At 38.9% G+C, this 20,016-nt stretch overlaps 1 protein-coding gene and 1 non-coding gene across 2 annotated transcripts; one reads left to right on the top strand and one right to left on the bottom strand.

Annotated features, from left to right (window-relative positions):
- The first annotated feature begins 955 nt into the window (after window positions 1-955).
- On the top strand, window positions 956-1,027 carry trnac-gca (transfer RNA cysteine (anticodon GCA)). The gene has a single exon. It is a non-coding gene; the product is annotated as a tRNA-Cys (tRNA).
- Window positions 1,028-1,266: 239 nt separating this feature from the next.
- Window positions 1,267-8,037, bottom strand: dcaf7 (ddb1 and cul4 associated factor 7). Its single transcript, XM_086289969.1, has 7 exons — window positions 7,606-8,037; window positions 7,133-7,291; window positions 5,369-5,480; window positions 5,143-5,261; window positions 4,845-5,054; window positions 4,479-4,596; window positions 1,267-2,525 (listed from the first exon to the last, which is right to left on the bottom strand). The coding sequence occupies exons 1-7, from the start codon at window positions 7,741-7,743 to the stop codon at window positions 2,353-2,355; spliced, it is 1,029 nt and encodes a 342-aa protein (XP_086146095.1). The 5' UTR covers window positions 7,744-8,037; the 3' UTR covers window positions 1,267-2,352.
- Window positions 8,038-20,016: the final 11,979 nt, after the last annotated feature.

Here is a 20,016-nt window from a genome sequence, read left to right on the forward strand (position 1 = left end):
TTCAAAATAACAGAACACACTAAAGCTAAGCTTTTCAATGAATATATAATATATTGTCATTTAGGAGGACGGGTTTTCCTAAATATTGTACACCTCAGCCCGATCAACAAGTTGTAAGAATACGTGTATAAAAGCAAAAAATCTTGATGTAAATTTGGCCAACCTCACATTCAAGGTCAACTTTTTTTGCACTTCTGCACCGTTTTCAATTAGGCTGATGTTTTCAGGTCTCTCAAAGGAAGGCCGCTTATGTCCCCTTGCTGTTGTGTCACTTGCAGTGGCAGCTGGATGTCCTCTAATGTGTCAAAACAGCAATCCTGCAAAGCCAAGGGGAGCAGGTGATGAGGAAGTATGACGCGTGTGGCCAAAGAACTCAGGGCATCACACTAGAACTCCTTGTTGATAGTCTCACACTCGGGACAACTTTATAGTGCACAACAGGATGAAGCCAGTTTAGTATCCTCCTGGGCTTCCTCTTAACCCGACATGTGAAAAGGAAACTGTCCACTCTTCACATGAAAACTGATGAAAAAGCTCAGTTCCTGGAAACCCAGCTTCCGTTGCCAGTGGTGATCCGCCGCTCAAAATTTGGGTCAGTGCAAAAGAAAAGTTCATGTTTAATTTCTGTGACAAATTTAAAGCATGTGCCCAGCATAAGTGGTCATAACGTGACTTCTAGGGAGTGATCTAAATTTATCAGCTGCACAGAAAGCTGAGTGGAAGAGCAGATTAGCCCAATTTAAAATTGGAAGGCTGCACCTTTCAGAATTTTCAGGAGGAATAGTAGTAAGTTCTTATGAAAAGCAAGTATCAGACCTTAAAATTATTGATGGGAAGTGCAATGTTGAGGTTTTTTTGCACTGAAAAAAAAAGCTACCTCTTTTACAAGAACAGTGTTTTTGACCTATCAGGGAACTGACAACTAAGAAGAGAAAATGACAGTATTGCACCTGTAGGGGGTATAGCTCAGTGGTAGAGCATTTGACTGCAGATCAAGAGGTCCCCGGTTCAAATCCGGGTGCCCCCTCTTTTCACCCTTCTACCAACACAAACTGAAATTATGTTTATTGGAGAGAGGCAACTGAGCGTAAGGTGAAAATGACCCCGAACTGTAAATAGACAGCTCTGGCTCTCTGAGAACTGCAGGATGAATGTGCTGACAGCAGTAGCTTTCTAAATAGATTAACTCGTGCCATGCAAAGGCAGCAACAGTAAAATGATCTTACAAAAGCTGGGGGGCAAAAAAGAAATAAGGCAACACAAGGCTTAGTTTGTAAGACATGGAGGAATACAATTTATTTGAGTAAATTCCATATTAAACTTTATGAAAAGAAAAAAAGACTACGGCATGAACACTTGTCTTACAAACAACTTGAGTTGATATATTTATATGTATGTACAATTTGTCTTGTAATGGCATGCTACAAGGACATGACCCTTTAATTACTGAAAACAACAACAAAAAAAGAGGCAGACATAAACAGTCAGAAAGTTTTTTCCTCCCATTTTTACAGCTCACGCGCATGAAAAAAAAAATGCAGCTTTCCAAGCACAACTTTCTACATGTAAAAATAAGACAAAGAGGAGAATAATTGAATAATTGGGGGGTGGGGGCAATAAAAGGTTGAACAACATTGCTCTGGTAGGTTTTGAGTGCTGCTGTACACGGTTGCTTCACAGCATCGCCAGCCGAACTAAAACACAACATATGATGACACACCACTGCAGTGACAACATGAACCCTCTCAGGTTATTTTACATTTTTCGAAAAGTTGCACCAGTCACAAGCTTGAGGCTGGGCACAGTCATCTGAAGAGAGTACATACACCCAAATTTAACAGCTTTAATTGCCACAAGGGTAAACAAGACTGCAATATATTAATCCTCGAATTATCGATAAAAAGGTATGCATTCACGAGAAAGGCTACAACATATTCCTACATATTAGAGAGGCCATCTTCTGGCACCTACAGTAGCTGGTATCAACCTTTAGAAAGGAAACAGATGAAATGTACAAGGAAGGTAAACCCTTCATGAATATCACACGGCTGGCTACAAATCACACCGAGGAGTACAAAAATCGGACTTTCATACGCAGCAGCTCAAAGCACTCGTGTCTCTTCCAGCTGCTGAACACTACCATGTGAGCAAAATAAATAAGTGCTTAAACACGGTTAATATAACAGTAAAGACATGGAAAAAACATTGTAAACCAGGTTATTGCGGAGCAGGTGTTTAATATTCCAAACACATTCAGAGAGTTCACTCGACACCTCATCCTCGTCTTGAAAACGTAGGAATGAGAACGGAAAAAAAAGTCCACATCTGAAATGTCGCTCCTTCTCCATGACTTCACACACGCAGGATCTCCAGGCAGTTGTTATAGCAGATGGCGATCCAGTCCGGCTGCGTGGAGGCCCACTGCACGTTGTTTATCTCGCCTTCGGCGGTGTAGGCCAGGATCGGGTCCTCGATGGCCCGTGGCATCTGTTGGATGTCCCAGATCAGGGCCTGGTGGTCGTCAGCTTAGAGGAGACGGAAAGAAAAGGGAACAATAAAATGTAAACAATCAATTAATGAATTTTTTTAAAAAAAGAACAGAAAAGGAAACCCGGGAAGCAGGCAAAGCAGAGATATCGGTGCTGAGGTGGAAATAAAATGTTTAAGTGCTTCCTCTAACATAATTATGCCAGGGCTGGGCAAAATAACTTTAAAGAAAATGTAACAAAATGAGCACACTGCTAATATTGAATTTTCTTAAAAGCAGCAAAGAACGGTGCACCTTTCTATCCAGACCCTGGCTTAAAGCTGGAAAACTGCTGTTCTGATCTATTCTGACGTGATGATGTGCGGCAGAGTCATCTTAAATCGTGAATCGAATCTTTGTTATACTTTCTACAGCAACGAACACAACATTTGGATAACTGCTGCACTGAATATTTGGCCTATCCACGGGCTTTTTATGACCGATTTTATTAACTTAATCACTGACATACTGACAACAAAGAGAAGGTTGTTTCAGTTACCACAAAAAAAGAAAAAAAACTAAATGGGAAAGGCAAAGCACTCTTCTTTAAAGAGAAGTCTCGCCCAACACACTTTTAGAAAACTAAAGTGTTTTTATTAAATATCGTTTTGTATTTCTGCCCAAACTTATTTTAAGTAGACAAATGTTGGTTTTGGTGTTTAAAGTAAAATCATTACACTTTGTTAAGGTCATGGTTTACAAGACAAATCAAATCATTTATGCAATATTTCATGTCCTAAAATACGTGAGACTCTGTACAGAAAAACCACCCATAAAGAAACAGCCTGACACTGTCAAGAAAAGGAATTTCCGATAATTCTAATGTTTGTTATCTCAACCTCACGGTCTGCAAAACATCTACAATAAACTGTAAATAGAATAGAATAATCATTTAATTGTCCCACAAGAGGAAATTTGGTAAATAAACCATGCACTATTTCGCTCCATATCCTCATCCAGCAAACATTTTGGCTATAAGGGGAAACCCCCGCTCACGGCGTGGGGAGTGAGTGCAACATTCAGTATTTATCTATTTGCATTTTTCCTAAACCAAAATAATTCAAAGAACGGACACAGTTTGCTATTTCAAATTAAAAATTCTGAAGAAACGAACAAAGACCGATCAAATCTGTTTTTGCATGTTAATCTAGATGTTTTGACATTTAAAAAGAAATCTAAAAAAAAAAAGTTTTGTAAAAAAAAATGTGAAGACAAATAAATGAAAGTGAACTTTGGGTTTTTGCATGCTGTGTCGCTTGTTTTCACTGTTGCTTGGCAGTAGGTAATGCACCTCCCTTGCTCAAATATGGTCGAAGCTGTTTGCCAAATATCATAAAACCACAAAAATAAAATAGCATGTTATAATCTTTTACATAATGCACCAATTAAACATTTCATGGCCCCTAACATCAGAAGCAGGACATACGACTACAGTCAAAAGCCTCAATTATAGCCCGTTACAGACATGGACAGGTGGAGATTTGATGGCCAAATAATCATGACTGTTACACTTTTTTGTAGTGTGCTTGAAGTCTGCTGCTTGTGGTAGATGGAGCGTGTTTGTAGTTTGTGGAAATGGAACAACAGTATTTAATGGGCCAAGCACAACATTTCACAAATTTCCCACTGAAGGATAAAGCCCCACTAAATGGTTAAATTACCCACACGTAGTTTTTTTCATATTGTATATGTCGCTATTTGTCTTAAGCATATCAAAATACAAGTGAATGACTTTGTAGCATGAGTCCTGGTTTTCTGTTTCTAAGAAAAGATAAGTTAATATTACAAATCAAAATCCAGCATATTGGTATCTTACAAGCCTTTAAAAACACAAATATAAACTTCTAGTTAAACACTGAAGTGTGTTATTTTACGTCTTAGCGGTACCTGAGATCACACATCTCCGTGAGTGGTTCTAATTTTACTGAAGGCCTGCTTGCAGTTTGCTTACCTGCGGTGCAGATGTGACATGAGGAGTGCGGTGCCCACGCGATGCCGTTAACACAAGCGCGATGGTTGTTCAGCCGAGCCACTGGAGTGCAGGGCACGCGTACGTCCAGGATAACCACCTATTAAACAAAAAGATTTCAAATTAAATAATAATAAAACTATTTTCCTCAAACAGATAAAATGTGGCCTGATGTTACAAAATGGCTAAGGTCTTTCTGGGAATCTCCTTCTGCTGAGGTATTTAATGGAAAACTCTGGAAGAGGTACTTTGATAATTACATGCCCCAAAAAATCTAAATGTTACTTTTTTTGCTCCCTAAAACAAACAAACAAAAAAAAGTGTTATAGTATTTTAAAGCAAACCCACCTCCATGCCGTCCATGGCCATCGTGGCCAGGTAGTTGGGGTCCTGTTTGTTCCAGCAGAGACGGAGGAGCGGGTGGTGCTGGGGGTCCTCGTAGATGATGGTGCTGTGCTCGAGGTGTCGCAGGTCAAACATGCGGACGGATCCATCGGCTCCAACAGAGGCGAACATGTCTCTACCACCTCCTGCACGGCTGAACGCGATGTCATACACCTGCAGAGACAAACAGCTGGATTCAATTAAATATTCCTGTGCATACACAGCAACACAGGGATCACCTCTGGGCTCCAAACACACACACCTCTTTGTCGTGGGCGATCAGCTGGGTCTTCACGTGTCCAGACACAAGGTTAACTCGTCCCAACACCTGGCCGGTTTCCAACCCCCAGATTGTGCAGGTGGTGTCAATACTGGAAGTACCTGCAGAAAAAGCAACAAAGCTTAACGATTTCAAAGGTCACAAAAGAAAGAAAAACTACATTCAATTTAGTAACTCTTTACAGTTTATGACATACTGGGTTACTTACCAAGTAGATTAGGATCGACTTCATTCCAGTCAAAGGAGGTGAGGGGAGCGCAGAAGTCTGAGTTCTTGTTGTTATTCAGCAAACATTCAAGACGTGTTTCTGTGTCGCTGACCTGCAACACAAACCCAAGGACTTATACAACAAGTGCTACCAGCTAATGTGCCACCAGCCAGCCTCCAGGACGAAAAAAATCTTTTAGTCCTTTTACATGCAGTTGTGCATTTCAGCAGCAGACAAGTTAAATAAGGCTGGAAATACCGTTTTTACTTTTGCTATGAAAACATAAAAAAAAAAAAAAGACCAAATGCATCTTCTTAAAAGTCCTCAACAATTCACAAATGTAATATTTCCTGCTTTTAAAACAGCTGGATATGTTTTTAGCAACTAAAGAGGATTAAATCATGCATTTGTTCCATGAGGTAATAGTTAGAACAGCGGGACACTTTCAGTTCATAATAAAGAAGTAAAATGTGGGTCATTGATGTGTTATTAATATATATTTTTTTAACAACAGCAAAGCTCCATAGCGCAGAGACACAAAATAGCTCTTATTTGTTAACACAATTGGCTGTCTGATCCTCCAGTTACATTTGTTATCTGCTCATTTTATCTCCTAAGACTTTAACAAGCAGAATCGTGCATTCATTTCATCCCAGTTAAATTAATGCAAATTCTTCTTCGCCCCACAGGCTCTTACATTTAATCAGGTGACTTACTCCCCGTCTGTTTTAGAGTACAACTTAAAACATAATAGTAGGTATTAAAAATATTTAATGATCACTCTAAAAGCCAGTAGGTCATAAAGAGATGTCATCTTGATCTCTTCCCTTGATCTCTTCCTCTTCTCTTCATCTTTCAACTGCTGCTTTTAGAGCACAGCAGCTCATCTCTCTCCATCTCACCCTGTCTCTAAGCATCCTCTTCTGTCACACCAACCCTCTGCATGTCCTTTCTCATTACATCTACGAATCTTCTCTCTGTAGTCCTCCTATTTTACTCCTGTCTAGCAGCTCCATATTCAGGCCTCCTTTGACCAATATTGGCCATCACTCCCTATGGACATGTCCAAACCATCTCAGCCTTGCCTCTTTAAATCTGGCTCCAAACCACTCAACCTGAGCTTTCCCTCTGATGTACTCATTTCTAATCATGTCTAATCTCACTATCACTCTGTAAACCTCCCCTCTCACTCCTCCTATCCTTGTGCTACAAATCACCCCTGAAACTCATCTCCACTCCCTTCCCCCTGCCTGCACTCTCTTCTTCACTTCTCTTGCCTACCTATGCTGCTTGCGTCTTCATTGTTACACGTGTCACCCTCTCATTCACTCACATATATTCTGTTTTGATTCTTCTAATAATTTAATCTTCTCTAGAACATACCTCCACTTCTCCAGACTCTCTTCCACCTGCTCCCTTCTCTCACTACAGATCACGATATCATGTGAACATCACAGTCCATGGATGCGCCTGTCTAACCTCATCTCTCAGCCTGTCCATCACCAGTGCAAACAAGAAGGGGCACAGAGCTGATCCTCACCACTATCACGCTGTACTCATACATGTCTTCCAACACCCTCGTTCCTGTGTGGTGACCCCTTTGCTCACAACATACTACTCTAACCGTGTCTTGTTTGCCGTTTTCTTTTAAATCACTTTTGGAAACTCGCGGTTTTAATTCATATTATCTATTATATTTTACTTGTTCTCTTTGTAGCGTGTTCAGGATTTTCCTATATAAAACACAGTTATCTGTATTCTTACCCTCCAAATGCGCAGGTAGTCCCCACTGGTGGCCAGCAGGTCTGGATAGACCCCCTTCGTGTCTGGGATCCACATGATCTTGGTGGTGGGGTAAGGGTGGTCAAATGTGTTCCTGCAGACAAACTCTGAGCTCTCTTCCTCCAGACCCACCAGCTGAACCTGTGCAGGAGGGAAAACATCTCCTGTCATATCAAACAGACGACCTGATATATCGGGAATGAAACCAAATGACTGTTCCCAAGGGGGTTCGGAGTTAGAATTATCCATTTATAGTGGCGTTACTAAGGGATATTATTAGTAATACACAACAAAAGACGCGCTGGTTATTAACACATATGCCCACTGTTGTTGTTTTAGTTTTACTGGTAAATAACAACAGATCGGACATTGTTATTGTACGCTAGGGCAGCTAGCATTAGCATTAATTCGTCAACGCTGCGTTAGCTGCTGGCGGCCCAAACCACACTGCGCACCTTGTTGTTGTATTCCTCCACGAAGCTGCCGAGAGCCAACCGAAACCGTTTGTCCGGACGGACGCTCCAGTTCATGGCGTACACCGTCCATGGCGCTTCGTATTTGTAGATTTCTTTTCTTTTGCCGTGAAGAGACATCCCCCCTCGAACTGCAGCCAACACACCAGCGTCAGCGAACTGCGATTTAAGTAGTCCCACAAGCGAAGTTCGACCGCTTCTTTAACTTGTATGAACAAATGACGGCAGACACGGCGACAGCGGCTATTTAAATGAGCAAATCTTGTCTGAAAGCAACGTTTACCACCACGTTACTTAACAAAGAGTACCATCGCTGGCTTCAACCTGAAGAAAAGGTCAAGTCACACGATATCCAGATGACTTCCGGTTAGTATTTCCAACATAAAAGCCCCTCTACTCTTGAATTTATTGGCGGTCAGCGAAGAAGCTTAGAGATGCATTACCGCCACCTGCTGGTTGGATGTAAATAGCGGGTGATTAAAAGGTGGAAACTGCTGCTCCCTGTAACGCCTGTGCTTCTTCCCAGGTTAAACTAAAACGAAACTAAAAGCTAAAATTAGTTGTGAAAAATAATGTTGTTTACTAAAATAAATATTTAAAAAAATAGACTTTTGAGAAATAATTAAAACTGAAACGATTTTGTGAATGTGGAAACCAAACTGAAACACTAATCAAGTTGTCCAAGTTGAACCAGTGTTTGAAAATGCTGAAATAGAGCAAATATTTCCTCATTTTTCTTCCCAAAAATTTCCCGACAAACATACAATCCATCATCTCATCACAAATGCAATTTCCTTTTACATGCGGAAAAAGTCGAAGAATGTTAGTTACTTTGCCTTTCTGGGGACAGCAACAGTACGTCAATGAGTCTAAATCACCTATGAGTAAATTGTCTTTAGTAATATCATATTCATACAGCTTACATCTATCAAATAATGTATGACATTTGCAACGATTGCTTTCTTCTCACTCGTGTGCTTTTGTTGTACAATGGCATAATAAGGACTACACTACATTTTTCATAATGCTTAATCAGCATTCGCACTGATTTGTTAATGTGTAATGTACTGCAGTATTTTTTGTGCAGTTACATATATATATATATATATATATATATATATATATATATATATATATATATATATATATATATATATACATATATATATATACACACACACACATATATACACACACACACACACATATATATATATATATATATATATACACACACACACACATATATATACACACACATATATATATATATGTGTGTGTGTGTGTATATATGTATGTGTGTGAGTGTGTGTGTGTGTATATATATCACTCATAATAATCTGACAATACTATAATATTGGCCATATTATATTTACATTACCACAGGGAGATGATTTTAGTCTCATGAACAACATTAGCTAATTGTTATTTACTAACTAATCTTGAAATGACTGTTCAGTACAGAAATGAAGCCCAACAATCATGTTTTACAGTCCTGTGGTCTCAGCCTCAGATACTCAACTGATCAAAGTGATGTCATGACAAAAATGAATGACCAACAAAACATTTTTTTCTCCTTCATTTATGTCACATCTCCTTTCTCCTTCATGCATGTAACGTTTCTCGCGATTAGTATCATGGTTGCTAGGCAACCTGAACAGCGAGACGAAGGCTAGACCGTCCCATTTCACAAGCCTCTCACTTCTGCACTTCTTAATAATAATACATTTTATTTAAATAGCGCCTTTCAAAGCACCCAAGGACACTGTACAACAGATAAAGATAAAGATTCTTGTACTTATAGTACGCACCGTACGTAGTACGCGTAGTGCGTGTAGTGCGCGTACTTCAAGCGTGCAGACCCTGAATTGGGACACAGCCTACGAATTTGGACAGCCTTCGGCGCGTCGCTGTGACGTAATCGGTCTACAAATGCGGCCTCAGGAGGATGTAGCCCTTGAATTTGGACACGACCAGCGTGTACTTACTCGGCCATCTTGGAACGCACCCCGCTCTTTGATCCTTTGATCTTCACAAAGGACCATTCTGACGTCACGGTCGACTTCACGTTCTCTGCTAGTCCTTAAATAGGGAGCTCCTTTAACAGTTTACATTGGAGCATTTTCAGAAACAGCCAGTTGTTTTAGACAAAGCTAATACGTATTTAACCTGTGACACGGTGCTTTAAACCTTTAAAAAAATGCCACAGGAGTCATTAAATAACTTATCTTCTGGAAGCGATAGTGGAGATGAGTCACTAAGAGTGCAGCTTGAGGCTAGTGAGATGAGACTGTCTCAAATTCACAGAGACGTAGTGCTTCAATTTGAGCACAACCGTAGAAGAAATGCAAAACAAAGGGAAGAGCTCAAAAATATTAAGAAAGAAAACGCAGATCTCATGCAAGAGCTCAAAAATAGTTGGAAAGACAACGCAGATCTCAGGGAAGAGCTCAAAAATATTAGGAAAGAAAATGCAGATCTCAAGCAAGAGCTCAGAAATAGTAGGAAAGACAACTCAGAACTCATGGAAGAGCTAAAAAGTAGTAGGAAGGAAAACGCAGAGCTCATGGAAGAGCTCGAATATAGCAGGAAAGACAACACAGAGCTCAGGGAAGAGCTCAAAAAAAGTAGGAAAGACAACTCAGAACTCATGGAAGAGCTCAAAAATATTAGGAAAGAAAACCCAGATCTCAATCAAGAGCTCAAAAATAGTAGGAAAGACAACTCAGAACTCATGGAAGAGGTCGAAAATATTAAGAAAGAAAACGCAGATGTCAGGGAAGAGCTCAAAAATATTAGGAAAGAAAACCCAGATCTCAAGCAAGAGCTCAAAAATAGTAGGAAAGACAACTCAGAACTCATGGAAGAGCTCAAAAATACTAGGGAGGAAAACGCAGAGCTCATGGAAGAACTCGAATATAGCAGGAAAGACAACATAGAGCTCAGGGAAGAGCTCGAAAATAGTAGGAAAGACAACTCAGAACTCATGGAAGAGGTCGAAAATATTAAGAAAGAAAACGCAGATCTCAAGCAACAGCTCAAAAATATTTGGAAAGACAACTCAGAACTCATGGAAGAGCTCTAAAATATTAAGAAAGAAAACGCAGATCTCAGGGAAGAGCTCAAAAATATTAGGAAAGAAAACCCAGATCTCAGGGAAGAGCTCAAAAATAGTAGGAAAGACAACTCAGAACTCATGGAAGAGGTCGAAAATATTAAGAAAGAAAACGCAGATCTCAGGGAAGAGCTCAAAAATATTAGGAAAGAAAACCCAGATCTCAAGCAAGAGCTCAAAAATAGTAGGAAAGACAACTCAGAACTCATGGAAGAGGTCGAAAATATTAAGAAAGAAAACGCAGATCTCAGGGAAGAGCTCAAAAATATTAGGAAAGAAAACCCAGATCTCAGGGAAGAGCTCAAAAATAGTAGGAAAGACAACTCAGAACTCATGGAAGAGGTCGAAAATATTAAGAAAGAAAACGCAGATCTCAGGGAAGAGCTCAAAAATATTAGGAAAGAAAACCCAGATCTCAAGCAAGAGCTCAAAAATATTTGGAAAGACAACTCAGAACTCATGGAAGAGCTCTAAAATATTAAGAAAGAAAACGCAGATCTCAGGGAAGAGCTCAAAAATATTAGGAAAGAAAACCCAGATCTCAGGGAAGAGCTCAAAAATAGTAGGAAAGACAACTCAGAACTCATGGAAGAGGTCGAAAATATTAAGAAAGAAAACGCAGATCTCAGGGAAGAGCTCAAAAATATTAGGAAAGAAAACCCAGATCTCAAGCAAGAGCTCGAAAATAGTAGGAAAGACAACTCAGAACTCATGGAAGAGCTCAAAAATAGTAGGGAGGAAAACGCAGAGCTCATGGAAGAGCTCGAATATAGCAGGAAAGACAACACAGAGCTCAGGGAAGAGCTTGAAAATAGCAGTAAAGAAAACGCAAAGCTCTTGGAAGAGCTTGAAAATAGCAGGAAAGACAACACAAAGCTCAGGGAAGAGCTCGAAAAAAGCACGAAAGCGAATGCAGAACTCGTGAAAAATGTGGAAAATAATCAGCGCCTACTTAAAGTAGGTTTAGGTCTTGCCACAGTGGCCATTGTTGTTCCTGCAGCTTGCTGGGCCATCTCAATGCTTTTCGGCTAAAGTGAATGTCCCGCTCTGTGGGGTCATGATAATAATCAGAGTTTTGATATCTTAGCAGAAGATATCACCAAAACTTTCTGAAGTGTAAGAAATATAAATTCATGCTCAATTGAGTCAAAGGCTTTATAGAAGTCCAGGAGAAGGATAAATGAGTCATCAGATATTAATGCTGAGTAGTCCAGAATATCCAAGACGAGTCTAATATTATTGGAGATGTGCCTGTTTGTCATAAATACAGACTGTCTCATCTACAATATCATTCAAAAAAATTTCATTCTTCTAGCTAGCAATAGAGCTAAAATTTTATAATCATTATATAGGAGGCGTATTGGTCTCCAGTTGTCTATAAAAAGTAGGTCCTTCTTAGGTTTGGGAATTAAAGTAATAAGTCCTCCAGTGTGATAATAAAACCAGGGAAAAATGAAACCTGCTCCTGTTAAATATTCTTAAGTCTTTTTCTGTATAAATAGTGGTATATTTTTTTTTCAAAAGATACAGTAAATAAAGTAGTGTTAGTAGTGGGTGATATCATGTAAACACTGTCATGATTTTATGTAAACATTTTGTCATTTGTAAACTATAAATGACATGGATTCTACACTGTAACAGATGTAATGTTCTATAAGGTGGTTTTAATTTTAAAAAAAAAGAGGCAAAAATTAGTTTGTTTCTTTATTCAATTTTTGAACAGTAGTACTCAGTACATATTCAGTAAATGCAAATTATTTACATGGCAGTGCACTACAGGCATAAATCTAGACCCCTAGATAACACATTATGGCATTATTAGCAGTGACAACTCCTCCACAATAGCAGGTGGGACTTTTCTTTTTTGAGTTTCCAGGTTTTTAAAGATGTTAAATTGAATAACCTTGACATTATTGGTATTTTGGATATTAGTGATAAGTCTGGCACCAGGGCAATCTTCTGCTGTGCTGTGCAAGTTGACTGTTGTTTCCTGTGAAATACCAACTGGCATTTCCGTGTTGCGGTCAACTGTGTTAGCGGTCTGTGCAAGTTCAGGAGCTGTCTCTGTCTCCATTGAGGCCACTGTTGTTGTGCTAGTGACAGCAGTGTCCTGGCAAAACCTCATTTCTGCACCTGCCGACAGTGAGCATAGGGCAATGACATTATCTACAAAATTACGCAGCCTTTGTACGTGCTATGGAGTTTTTACGTGTTTTGGGGTTTGTACGTGCTTTGTCTCTAGCAGGCACCATAAATATACTTTTATTTATTCACTCCACATAAAATATAATAAATAAATCATATAATACAAAAACCAACTATTTACATTTCAACTTTTAACTATTTAAATTTTCAGCTTTTTCCTTTTAACCCTTAGATGCACACGTGGGGTCAAAAATGACCCCATGGGTTGTTTTTCTTCAAAATCTTTAAAATGAAAAGTTGTAATATATTCATATTCCAGGTATTCCTCATAAAATATGTTTGTAACATGAAGCCATTTCTATTTATTTATTTTTTCATTAATTAAAAAAAAATGCAGTTTTTGTATCACTACCCCACTCTTCCAAGTGGGGTCAAAAACGACCCCAAGCAGTTCCTATGCAATCTGCTCCTCCCTCTTTTTAAACGAGGCAATAGGAGCTGCTCACATTAAAAACAACTTTATTTAAAAAGTAATTTTACACCTGATACAAACATTTTAAAAGTCAAACAATACACAAGTTTAAAGGAAGAAAAATATTTTTAAGAGTTTTTTAAGAATAGGGATGATTAATATGTTTAGAAAATTAATATATAATATTTTTCAAATAATTGTCACCCAAATCAACATCATAATAAAAATATAATTAATAGAATATATAATAATGATGATAAGAAGAATAATAACAACAACTGAAACAGTTTACCTAAAAGCTCTTCTAACATTAGACTGCTTTTGAAAAGTTTCAATAGTGTCAATACACCGTAAGGACAAGGGAGTTACACAGTTGAAGTGTGACTGCTTGAAAAGACCCCATTCCCTCTCCTGCAGCCCGAGTGTCATCACGATCTTTCTTGTCTATTGGAGTATTGGGCATGACAATTGTTTTTTCGGTTTTTCGTATTAAACTGAATTCCAGGCTTTTAAAGATGTTAAATTGAATAACCTTGACATTATTGGTATTTTGGATATTAGTGATAAGTCTGGCACCAGGGCAATCTTCTGCTGTGCTGTGCAAGTTGACTGTTGTTTCCTGTGAAATATCAACTGGCATTTCCGTGTTGCGGTCAACTGTGTTAGCGGTCTGTGCAAGTTCAGGAGCTGTCTCTGTCTCCATTGAGGCCACTGTTGTTGTGCTAGTGACAGCAGTGTCCTGGCAAAACCTCATTTCTGCACCTGCCGACAGTGAGCATAGGGCAATGACATTATCTACAAAATTACGCAGCCTTTGTACGTGCTATGGAGTTTTTACGTGTTTTGGGGTTTGTACGTGCTTTGTCTCTAGCAGGCACCATAAATATACTTTTATTTATTCACTCCACATAAAATATAATAAATAAATCATATAATACAAAAACCAACTATTTACATTTCAACTTTTAACTATTTAAATTTTCAGCTTTTTCCTTTTAACCCTTAGATGCACACGTGGGGTCAAAAATGACCCCATGGGTTGTTTTTCTTCAAAATCTTTAAAATGAAAAGTTGTAATATATTCATATTCCAGGTATTCCTCATAAAATATGTTTGTAACATGAAGCCATTTCTATTTATTTATTTTTTCATTAATTAAAAAAAAATGCAGTTTTTGTATCACTACCCCACTCTTCCACAAGTGGGGTCAAAAACGACCCCAAGCAGTTCCTATGCAATCTGCTCCTCCCTCTTTTTAAACGAGGCAATAGGAGCTGCTCACATTAAAAACAACTTTATTTAAAAAGTAATTTTACACCTGATACAAACATTTTAAAAGTCAAACAATACACAAGTTTAAAGGAAGAAAAATATTTTTAAGAGTTTTTTAAGCTTAGGGATGGTTAATATGTTTAGAAAATTAATATATAATATTTTTCAAATAATTGTCACCCAAATCAACATCATAATAAAAATATAATTAATAAAATATATAATAATGATGATAAGAAGAATAATAACCCATATGGAAAAGAAATAGTAAAAACTTATATGTGATTACTCATGAAAGTGGCCACTTTCATGAGTAAATCATATAAGCCTTACATGATTTACTCATGAAAGTGGCCACTTTCTCATTACTTTCATATATTGTTTTAGTAAGTATCCAAAACATACAAGTTTCATTACATAATTTTTCAAGGGATCTTATATCTGTTTTCACTCTTATATGCTTTTCATACAAGTTTCACACAAGACAGATACAAACTTTATAAGATTTATATATATCTTTTCCATATGGGAATAACAACAGAAACAGTTTACTTAAAAGCTCTTCTAACATTAGACTGCTTTTGAAAAGTTTCAATAGTGTCAATACACCATAAGGACAACGCAGATCTCAAGCAAGAGCTCAAAAATAGTTGGAAAGACAACTCAGAACGAAGGGAAGAGCTCTAAAATATTAGAAAAGAAAGTGTGTACTTTATTGTAGTGATGGGTCGTTCGCGAACGAAATGGCTCTTAGAGCCGGCTCTTTGACGTGAACGACGCGAGCCGGCTCCTTATCGCGAGCCGTCACGTGGGTTTTTTTTTTTTTTTTCTTTCTCTCAGCCTCTCTCTCGCACTTTTTTTCCGCTTCACTCTGCACGCGAGCCTTGTGCTTTACGCTGGGCAGAGGGGGGAGGGGCGGTAGTTACACTCAGTAGCACAGGAACAGAGAGAGAGAAAGAGAGGCAGGGACAACAACATTAGAAAGGTATAGTAATCATCCACAACTATTTTCGGTTGCAGATGATAAAGGATTGAGAAAGTTTATTCATGCAGGTCCATATGACAGAGAATATGCATGTTCTTTTAGTTTTCATATTATAATTTATATTTAATTGTGTTGTGGTTTGCAGTGTTTTGTGTTCTTTTCACTTTAAATTTGTGAAAGGAAAAAGCTGAAAATTTAAATAGTTAAAACTTGAAATGTGAATAGTTGATTTTTGTATTATATGATTTATTTATTACATTTTATGTGGAGTGAATAAATAAAAGTATATTTACGGTGGCCCCTAGAGACAAAGCACATACAAACTTCAAATCACGTACGAACTCTGAAGCATGTACAAACTCCAAAACACGTAAAAACACGTACAAACTCCAAAACACGTAAAAACTCCAAAACACGTAAAAACACGTACAAACTCCAAAACACGTAAAAACTCCAAAACACGTAAAAACACGTACAAACTCCGAAGCACGTAAAAACTCAGAAGCATATAAAAACTCAGAAGCACATAAAAACTCAAAACACGTACAAAAGACAACAGAAGTGCTCCAGGATGCTGGGCGCAGTGTTGAGCCTTTGTTATCTTGTGGCTACACAAGCCAGCAAGTACCAACGACCGGATTTGGTGTGTGGTAATAACAGGTAAATGAACTTTTTTTTAAATTATTTGAATATATATATGAGTGCCTGTGTATAAATACACAAACAATACACACATGCTTTCAATTGTGTAATTTAAGTGATCTAGTAGCTCTGCTTTGGAAGTTCAGTTCATGCTAGAAATGTGTTTTGGAGTTTGTACGTGTTTTGTCTCTAGGGGCCACCGCATATATTTATATATAAACATATATAAATAAAACCACTTGTTTTTACGTTAGTAATTCCTTTTGTGCATAATTTTATATTATTGTTAATAATAAATTAATTAAAGCAACAAAACAACCTGAAGAGCCGGTTCGGAGCCGAAAGAGCCGGCTCTTTTTAGTGAGCCGAACCGAAAGAGCCGGATCTCTAAAAAGAGCCGGAAATCCCATCACTACTTTATTGGTCCCCGTGGGGAAAATGTCTCTCTGCATTTAACCTATTCACTCAGTGAAGCAGTGGGCAGCCACTGGGCGCCCGGGGAGCAGTGTGTAGGGATGGTGCCTTGCTCAGGGGTACCTCAGGGTAGCTGTTCAGGGGAATCGAACCCCCGACCTTCCGATCATGGGGCCACCACTCTACCTACTGAGCTATCCCTGCCCCTAAAGAAAGAAAACGCAGATCTCAGGGAAGAGCTCAAAAATATTAGGAAAGAAAACGCAGATCTCAAGCAAGAGCTCAAAAATAGTAGGAAAGACAACTCAGAATGAAGGGAAGAGCTCTAAAATATTAAGAAAGAAAACGCAGATCTCAGGGAAGAGCTCAAAAATATTAGGAAAGAAAACCCAGATCTCAAGCAAGAGCTCGAAAATAGTAGTGTCACAATTCTGGGTCATGTTGACCCAGCTTTCTGTTTTTCATGCTTTGGTGTTTTTCTAGATTATGATTTGATTAATCAGTGATACTGTTTTGATTATGCTTATTATTTAGTAGGCTTTGGTCAGTGTCAAGTCTGTCTCTCTCTGTCTAGTCCGTGTCTTAGTAAAGTGTGTTTTGTTTCCTGTTTTACTTTGAAGGTTCTTGTTCCTGTCTGATGTCAGTGTTCCGGCTTTGCTCTCCCTGTCTCGTTAGGTCTTATTTCTCCCAGCTGTGTTCCCCTTCTGTCTCTAATTCCTTGATGACTCCCTCAGTATATTTTAAGCCCAGTGTGTCTTTGTGTCAGTGTCACGTCATTAACGGCTGTTCACCCTCACATCCTCTGTGTGTTCCATTTGCCAGCATGCCAACCTGTCTAGTTATTCTGTTCACCCAGTTTGGTTATTCTGTTCACCCAGTTTAGTTAGTGTTTTTCCTTTTCAGTTTCATACCAGCAATAAAGCTGTGTGTTTTGAGTTACTTCCGCTTCCGTGAGTCCTGCGTTTTGGGTCCTCTCCTCCTGCCTGCCTACACACAGATATGACAAGTAGGAAGGAAAACGCAGAGCTCATGGAAGGGAATACTATGAGCCTGCGAGCAACCAGCTCACGCCAGCACAGGCGTTTTATAAAATGCTAGGGATTATCATTGTTACCCCCAGTGCATCCAACATTTCCACACCGCAGCAGGAGCAACCGCAGCAGAGTTTGCCCACATCACCGCAACAGCCAGGTTTTTTCACATCACCTTCAGCCAGCCCTGCTCCCTCTTCAACAGGGAAGCGGCAGACACCCCGCCAGCATTCACAGCCCCAGCGAGAGCCTGGATTTCTTCCTGTACAGTCGGCTAGGGTGAGTGGTGGAGCTACTCTTTTTTTGGCTCCTGCAGAAATAAAAACTGTTAATTCCGGGCCGGCTTGTTGTGTAAGCGGCACCAGAAATGAAACGAGTCTAATATTATTGGAGATGTGCCTGTTTGTCATAAATACAGACTGTCTCATCTACAATATCATCCAAAATATATTTAATTCTTCTAGCTAGCAATAGAGCTAAAATTTTATAATCATTATATAGGAGGCTTATTGGTCTGCAGTTGTCTATAAAAAGTAGGTCCTTCTTAGGTTTGGGAATTAAAGTAATAAGTCCTTGAGTAAGGCCAGAGTGCCCCTTTCAATACTTTCATTATAAACCTGCAACAAAAAGGATGCAAGATGAAAAGAAAATAATTTATAGAATTCAGCCACCAGCCCATCTGTGCCTGGAGATTTGTTGTTTTTAAGAAATTCAATAGATATCAATATATAGAAACGCTTTGAAGCGTGATGTCACGGGGGTGGGCGTGGAAAGGATTTTGGCCCGATCCGCCATTTTGGGGGTCTAAACAAAGCGCAAGCGAAAAGGGAGCGAAGGCACACACAACAGCCACCGTTCATATTTGCTGTGTGGTCGGCTGCAATGTTCGATCGCACGACCGGCAAGAGAATAAGCTTGAAAAGGGTTTCTCTTTTCATTCTTTCCCAACCTGGAAGCAACATGAGGCAGCTCGTGTATCGATGTTAGCAAACGAAGCCGTCTAGCCTGGATAGCAGCTGTGAGGGAAGAGAACTGTGAGATATCCAGTTCTCTTCCCTCTCCAAATATCTGTTGGTGCTCCAGACATTTTCATTCCGGTAAGTTCTAAATATGTTCACTCTTTATAAAAGCCTATTAGTTTTATTTTTTCGATGCGCTCTGAGCTCATAGCAAATTAGAACAAACATCCTACTGAGTGATTTTGCAGAACTACCTTCTATTTATAGAGTTGCTAATTATTTGGCATTATTGCAGCAAACCAGTCTATGAAATGGATGAAACATCATGACTGGGTTCCAGCGCTACACAAGGGACCTGCTTCAAACAAACCACCATGCCAATCAGATTACTTCTTCCATGTGAGGGTGAAGAGCTGACCCTTCTGGATAAGATGGTGAAGGTTTGCTGCCGTTTGTTGAACAGTGTGATAATAAAACCAGGGAAAAATGAAACCTGCTCCTGTTAAATATTCTTAAGTCTTTTTCTGTATAAATAGCGGTATATTTTCTTTTTTTCCCCAAAAGATACAGTAAATAAAGTAGTGTTAGTAGTGGGTGATATCATGTAAACACTGTCATGATTTTATGTAAACATTTTGTCATTTGTAAACTATAAATGACATGGATTCTACACTATAACAGATGTGATGTTCTATAAAGTGGTTTTAATAAAAAAAAAAAAGAGGCAAAAATTAGTTTGTTTCTTTATTCAATTTTTAAACAGCGGGACTCAGTCAGTACATATTCAGTAAATGCAAATTATTTACACGGCAGTGCACTACGGGCATAAATCTAGACCCCTAGATAACACATTATGGCATTATTAGCAGTGACAACTCCTCCACAGTAGCAGGTGGGATTTTTCTTTTTTGAGGACAGCTCCTTTTACCTTTCAATACGGATGGTCTGTTTATGTTTTGATCAAGAGCCTTTTTTTGGGCAGCTGAAGAGGAGAAGTCTATCTTATGGCCAACCACTGACTGTATCCTGGTCATATTACCCAGCAAAACCCAGTATGCAGGTTCATCTGTAACAGTCCTTGTGCCACAGATCAACACTGTTGCTTCTACATTAAACAGAAGAGCAGGGACATGGGTGCAAGTCTCCGCGACTCCGGCCTTACAGGTGCAGTGGGCGGCTTCAACCTTCCCTGTGATGCTCACAATGACCCATGGCTGCAATGCTGGTTCATGAAGTCTTTGAGAGTGCAGGACCTGAAACACACACAGACAAAGTTAATTTAAAGACAAGAACTATGAGCCATGGCTGACATAAATGTGTTTTATCTACTTTATCATAAATGTGACAAAGTGTTTAGA

The sequence above is a fragment of the Aulonocara sp. 'chitande type north' Nkhata Bay genome, linkage group LG4 (genome assembly GCF_057382095.1).
Source record: "Aulonocara sp. 'chitande type north' Nkhata Bay isolate Kocher_YH1m ecotype deep benthic linkage group LG4, A_spYH_male_GT1.1, whole genome shotgun sequence".
Classification (NCBI taxonomy): domain Eukaryota; kingdom Metazoa; phylum Chordata; class Actinopteri; order Cichliformes; family Cichlidae; genus Aulonocara; species Aulonocara sp. 'chitande type north' Nkhata Bay.

Coding starts and splice junctions, on each gene's coding strand:
- dcaf7 (XM_086289969.1), bottom strand. CDS start 7,743: ATGTCTCTTCACGGCAAAAGAAAAGAAATCTACAAATACGAAGCGCCA. Junction 5,481..7,132: donor ACTACCTGCGCATTTGGAGG/GTAAGAATACAG, acceptor TTTGTGTTGCAG/GTCAGCGACACAGAAACACG. Junction 5,055..5,142: donor TGATCGCCCACGACAAAGAG/GTGTGTGTGTTT, acceptor TTGTCTCTGCAG/GTGTATGACATCGCGTTCAG.